This window comes from Arvicola amphibius, chromosome 3 (genome assembly GCF_903992535.2).
Source record: "Arvicola amphibius chromosome 3, mArvAmp1.2, whole genome shotgun sequence".
Classification (NCBI taxonomy): Eukaryota; Metazoa; Chordata; class Mammalia; order Rodentia; family Cricetidae; genus Arvicola; species Arvicola amphibius.
This window is the reverse complement of record NC_052049.1, coordinates 185194626-185208992: the sequence shown is the minus strand read 5'-3', so window position 1 is coordinate 185208992 and position 14367 is coordinate 185194626. Positions and strand designations below refer to the sequence as shown.

Here is a 14367-nt window from a genome sequence, read left to right as displayed (position 1 = left end):
GGGCAGGCTGTAACCAGGCGACCCTAGAGATGCAAGAAGATGACCAAGAAGAGATGCTTTGAGGGGAACGGACCTAGGCTTGTTACAAAGTGATGGGGAACAATAGCTTCGGGCATACGGAGCAGAAACTGGATTCTTTAGCGGGGTCTGCAGAGGATGCATTCTGTTGGCCATGGTGGGCGGGCTTGTTACGTGAGGAGCTGGAGCCGAGGATGGGGGCTGTTTTAGCAATCAAGGGGGGTGATGGAAGGGAGAGTTCCAGTGGGCGAGTTCTCACTTCTCTGGTTATTTTCCTCCCATAAGAGTGTGAATTCTTCCCCAAGAAGAATGAGAAGATGGAGTTCCCCTTTGGGTCCGTGGAAACTACTAACTTCCGGCGGTTCACTCCGGAGTCGCTGTCAGAGATCGAGAAGCAAATTGCAGCCCATCGTGCTGCCAAGAAGGCCAAAGCTAAGCGTGGAGAGCGGAAGGGCCAGAATGAGAAGCCCAGGCCTCAGCTAGATTTGAAAGCCTGCAACCAGCTGCCCAGGTTCTACGGTGAGCTCCCCGCGGAACTGGTTGGGGAGCCCCTGGAGGACCTAGACCCGTTCTACAGCACACACCGGGTAAGAGCTGCCATTGGGAACATCTGTGCTCAGCTTTTGGCGAGCCGGCCTCAGTCCCACCCAGCCCAGGAAGCCCTCACCCCCAGGGAAGTGGCTGTTTACTAAAGAATGGGCAGACGAAACCAAGTTCAAGACCCTTCTCTCTGCACCTTTAAGAACTTGTGATGGGGACAAACTAAACCCAAACCGCCAAAGCAGACAGCTGCTGCAGAACTGGCTTGGAAAGTTGCTTGTTCCCACAGGCAAGTCCTAACCTAGGGCCTCTAGAGGTGGTTGCTCTCTTTGCAGAGGAGAGCAGGGAATTTGAAGTTGAGAGAGGAATGCCCTAAGCCAGGAGTTTCTAAAGTGTGGTCTTGGAGCCCCTGGAGTCTTCTAGTCTCTCACGGGTTACTGAAGCCAAACTGTCTTGAAATAATAGTCAGCTATCATGTCTTGCTTACTTGGTCTTGTGAGCATATAGTAGTAACCAAGGGAGTAACACTAACAACAGCCACTGGAAAGGCATGCCTACGTGCTCCTGGGTTTTAAAGTTTCTTAAGAACATGGCATGCTGCCGGACAGTGGTGGAGCACGCCTTTAATCCCAACACTTGCAAGGCAGAGGCAGGCAGATCTCTGTGAGTTCAAGGCCAGGCTGGTCTATAAGAGCTAGTTCCAGGAAAACTATGGCTGTTACTCAGAGAAACCCTGTCTTAAAAACCAAAACCAACCAAACAAATAAAACACACACAAAAAAAGAACACGGTATGTGAGCCTGGTGGGGGCAGCACACACTTTAACCCCAGCACTTGGGATGCAGAGACAGGCAGATCTCTGTGAGTTTGAGGCCAACCTGGCCTACAGAGTGAGTTCTATGACAGTCAGGGTTACACAGAGAGGCTTTGTCTCAGAAAAAAATAAAAAGAATATGGTATATTCCTACTTTCATGCCCTGTTGTTGTAATAGAATACTCTGACATGAGCAACTTAGGGGAAAGAAGATTTATTAGCTCCTTACCCCAGGCTACCCTCCGTCATGGTTGCAAAGCCATGGCAGCGGGAGCTCAAGGGAGCTACTTTATGCCTGTAGTCTGAAGAGGAGAGCAATGCATGCGTGCATGCTCGTGCTCAGTTTGCTCTCTCTGCTCTCACACAGCCCAGGATCCTGCCTGCGGATGGTACCGCCCACACTGATTGGGTCTTCCTACCTTGACTAACACGATAATCCCATCACATATATGCCAACGGGTGACTCTAATGTAGACCGTCGCTCACTGAGACTCTTCGAGGAATTCTAGATTGTGTTGTCTTGACAACACTGGCCATTACAGGGTGCATACACACATGCAAACATGATATATATATATATATATATATATATATATATATATATATATACACACACACACACACACACATGTACATGTGTGTCTGTGGGGGGGTCAGTGTTCCCAGACCCTTCCTCTTCCTCTTTGGGCTTCCTGGCACTGCGAGGTGGGCGCTTTTCCTTTGTGTGGACTTGCTGCGTGATAAACTGTGTCACCCAAAGTGACAAGGCCAAGCAAGCATGGATGAAGACACACCTCTGAAACTGTACATGGAACCATTCCTCTCTTTAGGCTTATTTCCCGTGATATTTTGTTATAGCTAGGGAACACTGACCATACACACACACACACACACACACACACACACACACACACACACTACAGCAATGCCCATGACCGTTTCCTCTCCTGTGCTGCATCTTAGGTGTTCTGTGTAGCCAACACATGGTAAGTCCATGCTTGGGAATGACAAGGAGCTGGAGCAAGCCATTACAAATTCAGTTTGTAAACGAGATAGGGCACTTAGCAATGTCTTTCTCCTTCCTCTCTCTCCCCAAGAACCCACCCCTCCTAAATGTGCAGAGGAGGGACTGAGAGATGCTTTAGAGCAAGGTTCAGGCAGTGGAAAGCAGGGTCTTCACAGGTCCAGGGTCCTCTAGACAGAAGTGAGTTAAATGTTGGGGTTGGAGAGATGGACACAGTCAATGAAGTGCTTGCTGAACAACCGTAGGGATCTGATTTGATTCCTAGGACACATGTTGGGGAGCTATAGTAATCTCACTCCTGAGGAGGAGGCAGAGGCAGGTGGATCTCTAGGGCTTACTGGCTGACAAACCTCACCTCACAAGGCTCTTTTTTTTGGTTTTTCGAGACAGGGTTTCCCTGTAGTTTCTAGAGCCTGTCCTGGAACTAGCTCTTGTAGACCAGGCTGGCCTCGAACTCATAGATCCGCCTGCCTCTGCCTCCCGAGTGCTGGGATTAAAGGCATGCGCCACCACCGCTCGGCTCTCACAAGGCTCTTGAGAGAGTCTGTCTCAAAAATAAAGAGTGGAAGGGTCCCAAGGAGTGAATTTGAGGTTGACCCCTGCCCCCTCAACTCATGCATATGCACACACACGCACACACACACACACACACACGATAAATTAAATGCAACTGAGCTCAGCCACCTGAGGTCAGAATTCTCTCCTGGGCATGCTGTGTACGTCCAGCCCTTGAATCAGCAGCCTGTCGATGAAGCCTCTCAGTGGGCTCGCCCTGGTGGAGTCCAGATTCTTGCGGAGAGGGTGAGGATGTGGCTCCGCTCTCTTACCCTCTCTAACTGTCTGCACCTCCACTAGATGGCCAATGAGTCGTGGTTCTTCAAACAGGTCTTGCTCCTGAGCCTGAGAGAAGGCCACCCAGGATCTGACTTCTCACCACAGTCCGCTTTTGCTTTTGTTCTAGACGTTCATGGTGTTGAATAAAGGCAGGACCATTTCCAGGTTCAGTGCCACTTGGGCACTGTTTCTCTTCAGTCCCTTCAACCTGATCAGAAGAACGGCCATCAAGGTGTCTGTCCACTCGTATCCTTTGCATGTGTGCGCCTCCGTGCTTTACACATGGGCTCTGCCCTGGCGTCTGGTGTCTTTCTTAGAGCTTAGCAGTGGAGCTTTCTGCCAACTGAATCCCGAGACCGTGACGTCATCACACTGAGAGCATTGTTTGTGGGTTTTTAAATCTATCTTGTCTGTGTTGTGTGTATGTGTGCACATTTGTATGTGCACAGGTGCCTGTAGAAGCCAGGAGAGGGCTTCCGATCCCTCAAAGCTGGAGTTACAGACATTTGTGAGCCAACTGATGTGGGCCTTAAAATCCTGACTCTGGCCCTCTGATAGAGCAGCAAGTGTTGTTAACCACTGAGCCATCTTGCTGGCCCCTGTGTGTGATCTTTGTGTTCTCACTGACCCCTCCCCCCCCAACTGTCTCAAGACAGAAAAAGTGCTCACACAGACCAGGGTCACTGCCGACTCACCTGGATACACCTGTGGAAACACAACTTGAAATGTTTTTTCTTGCGAGGCTCAGCTGATAGAGTGCTTTCCTAACATGCATGAAGTCCTAAGTTCAGTCCCCAGGATGATATAAACCATAAATGATGGTGCATGGCTATAATCCCAACATTCAGTATCAACCAGGATACTGGAGGATCCTGATTCCACTTCATTCCCAGAAACAGAATGACTTTGATGCCAGACTGGAACACGTAAAACCACATCCAACTCTAAATGTCCTCTTTTAAAAAAAATATTTTTATTTTATGTGCTGCATTGGTGTTTTGTCTGCATGTATGTGTGAGGATGCCAGATTCCCTGGAACTAGAGTTACATACACTTGTGAGCTGCCGTGTGGGTGCTGGGGATTGAACCTGGGTCCTCTGGAAGAGCAGCCAGTGCTTTTAACCGCTGAACAAATGTCTCCAGCCCCACCAAATATCTTCTTTATGAGGTGAGTTTTACCAATGCCCCAGGCACAGCCTTGCCATCAAACATGGCCTGCTTTTCCTATGTTGTAAGGTAATAAAATGTCAGGCTCTTTGGGACCAGAGGCACAGGCATGAGTTGCTACACTATCCTCGGTCATGCTGAGTGTGATTGCTTATTACACAAAAAAGAAATGCCTCCCAGACAACAAAGAGAACATCCCATGACAGGCCGAGCCCTGATATCTTCCATGGGACCTCACCAGCCATGAGGCACTGCCAGTATTGTGAGTTTCTCTCAAAATGCCAGCAGGTTAAAGATGCAGTTTGTCTGAGGATCCTGCCACAGAGAAACGTAATCAAGCATCTTAGTCCCCAGGTCTGCATTACCTTTGCTGCTTTGGGGTGCACAGATGCCACCTCCAGTTTTGTTTATGTTCTGTGTTTTTATTCAATCCAAGCCAAAGCAGTAAGACAAAGGAGGACTTGGGCTTGGTGTCCAGGTATCTCTCAAACTGATAATTCTCAATGACAAATCCAGCGTTGACTTCCAGGAAGTTCATGTTCAGAAGAGCCTTGGCCTGTTGCACGGCAGACAGCAGCCACCTGCTGTACCTGACTGAGCATTAGTAGAAAGGGATTCTCTCTTCCTCTACCCCACCCCAGCCACTGTGGAACAGTTTGGGAAGTTGCCGAATGGTACCTGAGCTAGGAAGCCTGGCTCAGAGCCATCCACACGCTCACTGTGTGCCTGACGATGCACAGCCCATTTTCTCTTGCTGTGGTTATCTTTGTGGCTACCCAACAGGAGTTCTGCTTTCTGAATTGAATCTTAGATTTTTTTAAGATTCTTCAGAATACTTCACGATAATAGCAGGCCCCCAGTGGCTAACTACTTCCCAAGTGTCAACACTATCACGGGCACAGAAGCCTTGGATGAAGGATTAGAACCCCATTTTACAGATAATGAAACCAACACGCAGAGGCATCTCATATGTGTCCCAAGGGCACAGGTCCAGCCTGCAGCGTCTCTGGGGCAGTGTCTTCAGGGTGGAGGCAGACAGAAAGTGAACGGACACAGATTAAGGTGATAATTCTCTCAGTGGGCCTTTTCTACTTGGGTAAAATGTTGGTTTTTTTTTTTTTTGAAAACATATCTGAATTCAACTTCTGGGCATTGAAGCAGCAAGCAAGACCCAGTTTTGCATCTGAAGGACCTCAGCGTGTTCCTCCTTTGAGACAATGAATGAGAACGTTGGGCTTTCTGTTCAATTCCATTGGCCTTCAGTGCACTAGTGATCAGGCGTAACTGGTCACTGGAAACATCTCTTGCTTTCTCCCATTTTATAGAGTGATTTTTTTTTAAAAAAATTGTTTGCAGGTTGGGGTTTGGTAACCTGAATTTTCTCCAGATTTTCTTCTGTTTAAAACTATATCAAGTCATATCATAATCGTTTATTCACTATATAAATTATATTGTTCTGTGTGAAACAAAGTGCGGGCTTTTACTTTTAAAATAGTAGTAGCGGAGATTCAGGATTTTAAACATTCTTCCTTCAGTTAGCTCTGCCAGAGTTGCACTGTTCATTAAAACTGCTTCTTACATTCTAAAGGAAGATCAAAACAGTGTCACGAAAATCTCAAATAAAGAGAAATAGTCAACGCACAAACCATCCTCCATGGATTGCAGTTAAATTACGTTGAGCTAAGTAAATAACAGATAATTAGAAATAAAATTTCTCTTAATAGCCAAGTGACAAGTCATGGTCTTTCTGTCTTGAGATCTGACGAATGACTAATTCCCTGATGGAGTCACGCTGGACAGAGGTCTGGTGAGGGGTCTCCCCCTCACAAAGTGTGCACAGATATACTTAATTTTAATCAGTTTGGTGACTACAGCCCCAAACAAGATTCAATCAAAATTGTACTCCAATCCCATTTTTGATAATGCCTTCACAGACATGCGATATCACACAACTTGTAAGGATTTGCAGAACTGGCGATATAATTTAAATTTCTGTCCTGAGTTAAGTCTCCCCCATGTGAACATAATTCTTAGCTGTCCATCAGCAGGAAAACGTGGTTTCATTGGTAGAACATCCCTATTCAGACAGATGTCTTCCTAAATAAATCTAGAATAAAAACGTGAAAGCTGTTTACAGGAAACTAAGATGGGTTTAAATATTTCTGCCTGAGCTGAAATGATGAGGGGCGAATTCCATCCTTACCCTGTAGGTAACACTTCTCTCCGGGACGGCTGTTTCTCCTTTGGAAGGGACTGTAGAAGCTCATCCAGTCCTGAGGAGTTGTTTGCCCAGGAGAGGTCTGCTTTAGATTCTTTCTACCTCCATTTATTTACTCCTGTGCACTCTTCTTCCTTTCAAAGCCACCCTCCCCTCTTGAGTATCCCTTAGTCAAAGCTCCACTCCTCAGAGCCTCTCTCTGACGTGTAACATCTCATTCTCCTTGGAATATCCCTCCAGAGCCAGCATTTCACTTCCTGGGCCTGCTTTGGCCATCCCTACCCAGAATCCATTGCTTCAATGTGGTTGAGCTCAGCTTAGGAAAACAATCTAACTAAAGTGATTTTCATAAACAGTAATAACCTCTACCTGGTAACTATGGTTACCGGGCTGCATGACACAGCATGATTCCGAAAGGCTATTTAAGACTCATCATGCTGTTTGCTCAGATCCTAGCTGTAAATGATGAAAGCTGCCCATAGGTTAGTATTTGGCGTAATGTGAACAGAATTTGGAAATTTGGCTCAGTGGTAAAGTGGTTGCCCTAGTAAAAGGCCCTGGGTCCAATATTCCACACCCTCATTATTGCTATCAGAACTGCTTCTACTATCGATAATACAGACAGACTTCTCAGATGGGCAGGCACTCAGCACTCGTGAAAGCTGGTGTTAGCTGAGTCACGAGCTTTGCTTTCGGCAGGCAACAAGGCGATCCGACAAGGGGGCTGAGGGCAGATGGAGATTCCCACTTGTCCTTAACGTGGCCTCACAGCTGGTTCTCCATATTCATTACCATCACAATTTTGTTCAACTGTGTATGCATGACCCAAAGTGATCTTCCGGAGAAAATCGAGTGAGTAAAATCGCCACCTCTCCTGTGCTTTCTCCCTGTCCTCTCTTTCTTAGCGGCCTCTGTTTGTTTGTTTGCTTCATGCCAGTCTTTACTTAGAAAAGTCTGAATTCTGCTGCCTATTTGAGTTTGCAATGGCCAGGTTTCTTCTGCGTGCCTTTTTCCTAAGCACATGCATAGTTTTAAACTTCAAGACAGTGGAGATTAGTGGCTCTAAACCTTGACTCCACAGTGGAACTTTATGGATGTTATTAAAAACTCTGTTGCCAAGAAGGTCTGTTGCCATTAGACTTCAATGCCCTGGGTATATGAGTCCTCCCAACTACACACACACACACACACACACACACACACACACGCGCGCGCGCGCATGCACACACACACGACACACATGAGCTAAGCATGCGAGAATGAGGTGCAGGGAAGGCCTATACTTGAAGAGGTGGGGCAAACTAAGAAAGGACTATAAATGGCGGCTCTGCGATCTGTTCACAGAATGATCCATGGCTGAGGTGGGTAGGTATCCCAGCTCAGATGCTTCTAAAGGACGGCCGCATTTCTAGGTTGCTCGTGTCCCTGGTTGGTACATGAAACCTCTATTGCTTGAGAACAGAAGAGTTTTCTGAAAACAGATGTGGCACCACAGCTGGAGAGGTGTCCCTGCCCTTGCTCAAGCCTTCAGACGTAACGACAGGGTCTCTGAAAAGCTCTCTTCCCCCACTTACATTCTTGCTAACTTTAAAAGTAGCACATGCCACAATAAAAACAATGCCCCATCTCTCTTAGGAAAGGGAGAGAAACTGGGTAGCCATTTTAACTGACTCTGGAAATGCCATTTGATAAGTTCAGTTTCTGCTCATGATGTCAAAACTCTGAGAGAAGTCAAAACAGAAAGAATTATCACACTCTGATAAAAAAGCATTAATTCTTCAAAAAGCAGTATCCTCCAAAAAGGGCTTTCATTTATCAAATGTAATTGCGAGCGTGGAAATCTCTCTCTTTGAGATGAAAGAAGGAAAATAAATATCAGAGACTTCTAGTCTCAGCAGTTCAGCTTCATCAAGAGAGTTCTGGGCAGAAAAGAAAAGAAAAGTCCATGAGTAAGAAGACTGCCAAACGTGTCATTTACAGAAAATGATCCAGAGCACACAAAATATCCAGCGTCACCTAGAGAGAATCTATTGAAGACAGCTAAGAAGCTTGCCATTCTTGCAGACGATCAGAGTTGGATTCCCAGTCCTCATACGGGGCAGCTCACAACTGCCCAGTCTGTGCTCATATGCACGAGTGCACACGTCCATAGAGGGCAGCTCTAGGGAACCCAACCCCCTCTTCTGGCCTCCAGGAGAATCTGCATTCATGTGCGATACACATAAATAATTAGTGAATTAGATCTTTAAAGTCTACTAGAATTAATAAGACTGTACATCGAGATAGCTGTGTGGATTAATATACATCAACCAATTATGTATGTATGTAGCAGCATTCTACAAGCTGGAAATAAAATAATTTTCAAATTATCATTTACACTGGCATTTCAAAATATCAAGCTTCTAGAAATAAAAATACCAAGGCATTGAGTAAATTACAGAAACAACCTCAGCAAATGGGGAGATAATGCTATGTTGTTAGTCTGCAGGTCTCAATATTGAAGAACGTGCACAGATGAGTAATCAATGTAGTGTTATTCCCAATCAGTCTCAACAAGCATTTAGACTCTAAAGTGTATGTGGAAACACAAAGAGTAAATTATAGCCAAGATACTTTGGAGGAAGGAAAACAGGGGAGGAGCAATTGCCCCACTGGGGTCAAATTGGCTTCAAAGCCATTGCTGTGAGGCTAGCCAGACTCAAAGCAGAACAGCGCGTGCGTGCATGCGTGCGTATGTGTATGCATATGTGTGTGCACATGTGTGTATGTGTGTGTGCACATGTGTGTGTGTGCCGACATTGACTTTGTAATGAAGGTGGCTCCACAGAGCAGCAGGGAATGTCAGTCTGTGGTAAGAGTGTGAAGAGTCAGTTGACCTAACATAATAAACTACATAGCTAACTGCACACTGAACCCCAGAGTCAGTTCCCCATAGATTAGCCCCCAACTTTCCCTGTGAAATACAAAGGTATAAAACCTTTAGAAGGGAAACAAAAGCCAGAGGAAAACTTGTATGACCTCAGGGGAGGCAAAATTTTATTACAGATGATACAGGAAACACCAAGTAGGGAAAAGACCAGATGCCCTTTGGTAAACTAAGAACTTTTTTCACCAGGTAACTACTTGAGATTTATTTCATTCATGTAGATGCGTGCATACATACACCCTAGTGTGGTGCCCACAGGGGCTAGAAGAGGATATAGGATCCCCTGGAGTTGCAGTAACAGATGGTTGTGAGCTGCCTGATGTGAGTGCTGGGAACCGAACCCAGGGTTGCTGTAAGAGCATCAAGGGCTTGTCACGGCTGGGCCATCTCTCCAGTCCCTGGAAGTCAGCTCTTAAGAGAACAAAGACACCAGTACCAGCACAGTTCTAAGGAGCTCCCACCAGAGTTCTGAACCTTCTCCAAAACTCAAGACTTAAAAATATGGCAGTCCCATGTATTTTGAGCAAGATAAAATTTGAACAGGCAGAATTCCAAGTGGTCTATTAACTCATGAAAGTTCCCCAGTTTTTTTTTTTATTGGGGAGGGCAAAATTAAAATTATTGAGGAGGGAGATAACAGGCACTCATCATGTAAGGAAAATGCTTGAACGGCAACCATTCCAAGTGTCTATAAAGATATGGAGAACTGGAAGCTGTTGTGCAGGTGGTGGGGAGGCTTCAGATTTGGAAAACGTTTGATACCAGTGGCTGCTAATAAAGGGAAGGATGCACATACGCTGTGCTCTTCTATCATACTCAGGTGCCCACACTCAACCGAATTACTATCTGTGGGCACCAGAACCCAGATTTGAGGAACCCTACGGCCACTACCTGCAGCAATGCGGAAATAACTCAAATGTCCACAACTGTTCAGTGTATTAAATGTTTGTTAAATTCTTAATTGGATAATTTATAGCAATGAATATAGATGAACCATGAGTCCATATGAGAACAGGAATGAGTCCTGTGTTGATGGAGTTTCAGTCCCACCTGATCCTGCAGCCATTCAGTCCCAAGTAAACATGCAGAGGCTTATATTAATTATAAACTGTTTGGCCTATTGCTCAGGCTTATTACTAATTAGCTCTTATAACTTAAATTAACCCATAATTCTCATCTATGTTTAACCACTTGGCTTGGTACCTTTTCTCAGTGAGGCTTTCTCTTCTTGCTTCCTCTGCGTCTGGATGAGGACTGTGACTCTGCCTTTCCTCTCCCAGAATTCTCCTAGTCTGGTTGCCCCACCTATACTTCCTGCCTGGCTACTGGCCAATCAGTATTTTATTAAACCAACATGAGCGACAAATCTTTACAGTGTACAAGACCATTATCCCACAGCAGTCTTACGTACAGAATGTTGATCAAAACTAAAGGATTCTGTTACTTTGATTCCATTTACACAAAATGTGAAGGTCAGTAAGGCAATTTTACTTAGGAACTGACTTAGTCGACTTCCTCTTGCTATACCAATGTGCCAGAGGCTTTCGTAATTTGAAAATCATATTTACTGACTCGTAGTTATGCGGAACAGTGAATCCAAGAGCATGGCGACAGCACCTGCGTGGCCTCTGGTAAGAGCCATGGGCAGCATTACAGTACAGTGAGAAACGGTAACCATAGCAGCCTAGTTCCGTCTCCTTGTAAAGCCGCTGTGAAGGCCTCCTCCCATGACCTCATCTAATCCTAGATACCTCCCAAAGACCCACCTTGAAAATGTATGAACTAGGAACTGGTGACATGTCTCGGGGTTTAAAAGATACTCGCTGCCCACCCCAACTAGAGTCAGTCCCTGGAATCCACACCGTGGAAGGTGAGAGCTGTCCACTGTATGTTGTCCTGTGACCTCCACTCAGTTACAACACGCATGCACGTGTGTGCATATACGGGTGCACACACACAAAAGATAATGAGTCAATAAGTAAGAAAGGGTTTAAAAATACATGAGCTAGGCAGTTAAGTCTGCAAAACAGGTCTTGTTTTGTCTGGAGACGGGGTCTCATGAAGCCCAGGCTGGCTTTGAATTTGCTGTGTACCTCAAGTTAGCCTTGAAGCCCCCCTCATCCTCTTGGCAGCACCCCTCAAACCCTTGAGTCAGTGCTGGAACTGCAGGTTTCTGTCGCCACACCTGGTCGAAACACGCATTTTTGAGGAGACACATTCAATCCGTAGCACATGAGAGTTCAAAATAGACATGAAATAACTAAAAATGCAAAATATGTGGAGAGGAGCCCCGAGACAGGAGAATGTCGTCGGGTAGGGACTGCACAGAGTCTGTGCTCTGTCCCCAGATTCGTAGGTCGGAGCCCTGACCTCTTGTGTTACCATGTTGGAAATGGGAGCCTTCAAGGAGATGGCTCAGTGAGGTCACCAGGATTAGGGTTAGCATAGCAATCGAACTTCTATATTCTACAAGGAAGAAAAACCCAATTTCTCTCCATGCCCTGGGAGGTTACATGAGAAGGCAGCCACCTACAGTGTTAGAAGGGGACCTTTTCCAGTCTTTCACCCTGCCAGGGCCTCCCTTGTTCAGCCTCCAAAACCATGAGGGGATTAATTTCTGTTATTCAAGTCATGCAGCCGACAGCATTGCCTTGCAGCTAGCCGGACTAGTGAAGCCTCCGCTTTCCAGCGATGACAACGTCACTGCCCACGTGGTAACGCTTGTTTATGACGTGCATGTGTCCTCATGAGACCTTTTTAGAACAACACAATTTGTAACCCTGAAGTCTGAGCAGAAACAAACCTATAATCCCAGCACTCAAGAGGTTGAGGCAGGAGGATCATGATAAGTTCAAGGCAAGTTTGGTCTGCATAGGGAGTTTCAGGCCAGCTTGGGTTAGATTGGGATCCTGTCTCAAAACAAAACAAAATAGTAGCAATATCAGTAATAGTAATAATAATTCAAAAATAAATGAGTACTGCACAAAATGGCAAACACTGAAAAATATAAACCAGAATATAATGCCTAAGTAACTTATGAAACTCATATTTTATATGGTTGAGATGCTATTGCATTTAGATTTTCTGTCCTCCAGAACGTGTAAGGCAAGCATTTTCCTTCTCAATGTGAGTCATTCGGGAGTAACCTGGGGACTGTGGTTAAATATGGACGACAGGCTGCATATGCTTTACCCTCAAAATGCCAGTGCGGTGACAGCACTGGCACAAGCGCAGCGTAAACGTGAGAACAAAGGGAGAAGGGAAGGAAATACAGAGTCAACGATGTCACAAGCTTGGGAGGCCAGAAGTGGGTGGAGGAATGGCAGAGCCCTGAACAGACTGGCTCTCCTTAAGCCGTGAGGCAGGCGAAGAAAGATAGGCTCTAGAGTTGACAAGGTATAAGCAGTAAAACCCCGGGAGGAGCAAGAAGACGGGACATGGGGGAGAGGTTGTGTATGACTGCTTCTCTAAAGGGAGAAGCTCCAAAGAGTTCAAGGGGCCTGCAAGATGGCTCAGTGCGGAGGATGCTTGATGCCAAGTCCTGTGAACTGAGCTTCATCCCAGAACCTGCTTGGTTGAAAGAGAAAACACACTTCGGCAAGTTGGGGAGTTGTGGGGGGAGTAAGTATGGCTAAAATAAATGTTTGCTTCGTTTGTTTTTCAAGATAGGGTTTCTGTGTAGCCCTGGCTGTCGTGGAACTCACTTTGTAGACCAGGCTGGCCTTGGTCTCAGAGATCCTCCTGCCTTAGCCGCTTGAGTGCTGAGACTAAATGCATGCACCATCTCTGCTTGACTGTCTGTTTGCTTTGTTTGTTTAGCAATTTTTGCATTTGTTCTAAACAAATCGGATGGCTCCCAAAGGATGACAGCTGAGGCAGACCTCTGGCCTTCGTGTACATGTATGTACCCATGTTGCAACTGCACACATGGGCATACATCCCCCCCCCCTGCGCACACAAAGATATAAAAAGTTTAAATAAAAGAATGGGGAAATGCCAGGCTTGGTAACATATGCCTAAAACCCCAGCACTCAGGAAGCAGAGGCAGGGAGCACAGAGTTGAAGGCCCAGCCTGAGCAACATAGCAAGTTCTAGGCCAGCCTGGGCTACATAAGACCCTGTCTCAAACAGTACAAAGAATGGGCAAAGATGTAAGGAAGGACAGACAGAAAGCTATCTGGAGTCAGAGAAAGTAGAACTTACACCAAAGAGCAGGAGGCCAGACAAGCATGATACTCTGAACGCTAAATACGACGACAAGTCAGAGCTTTGCAATGAATGTCGCAAGAACACTATTTACAAACTGAAGAATGTGGGCGTGTGTATGCAGAGCTATTCTGAAAGTCACATTGTCTGCCTGAAACTGATGAAGTATAAAAAAAAATCTGTAACGATAGAGAGGGGATAGGAATGGGGAAATGCATTGCACACCGTATCGCTCAGAGATTAAGCCAGAAGACCATAAGCGTTAACCTCATGGTAGCCCCACTCCAAAACAAAACCAACAACCACAAAACCCAATCCCATTGGTTCCACAGATAACAATAACAAATAGAGAACTCTCTTGTCATTCTGCCATAAAGTTAGAAAATGGCAGGAAACTGGAAGGAAAGGAGGAAGCCTTTTGACTAGGTTGTGCTAAAGCTGTTCCTCAAGAGCTCTTGAACAAAAGACAGCTACAGAGTAAAACTGCAGAATCTCTGGGGACAAATGAATTTAATCAGAGCCTATGGGGGAAAAACAGTTCTCAGGAGGTGGTTTACAGTTGAGCAGTGTAGGATCTTAATATCAGCAAAGGTAAGAATGTCTGGCACAGAACTAGAGAA

At 45.8% G+C, this 14367-nt stretch overlaps 1 protein-coding gene across 3 annotated transcripts in view; it reads left to right on the top strand.

Moving 5' to 3' along the window:
* The first annotated feature begins 335 nt into the window (after positions 1 to 335).
* The window catches only part of Scn10a (sodium voltage-gated channel alpha subunit 10), a 105166-nt gene continuing 91134 nt past the window's right edge, over positions 336 to 14367 (top strand). For all 3 annotated transcript variants that reach the window (XM_038321783.1, XM_038321782.1, XM_038321780.1), the window contains exons 1-3: positions 336 to 605; positions 3358 to 3476; positions 7387 to 7467. In XM_038321783.1, the coding sequence (XP_038177711.1) occupies positions 336 to 605; positions 3358 to 3476; positions 7387 to 7467 (470 nt within the window). The remainder of the gene's footprint in view (positions 606 to 3357; positions 3477 to 7386; positions 7468 to 14367) is intronic.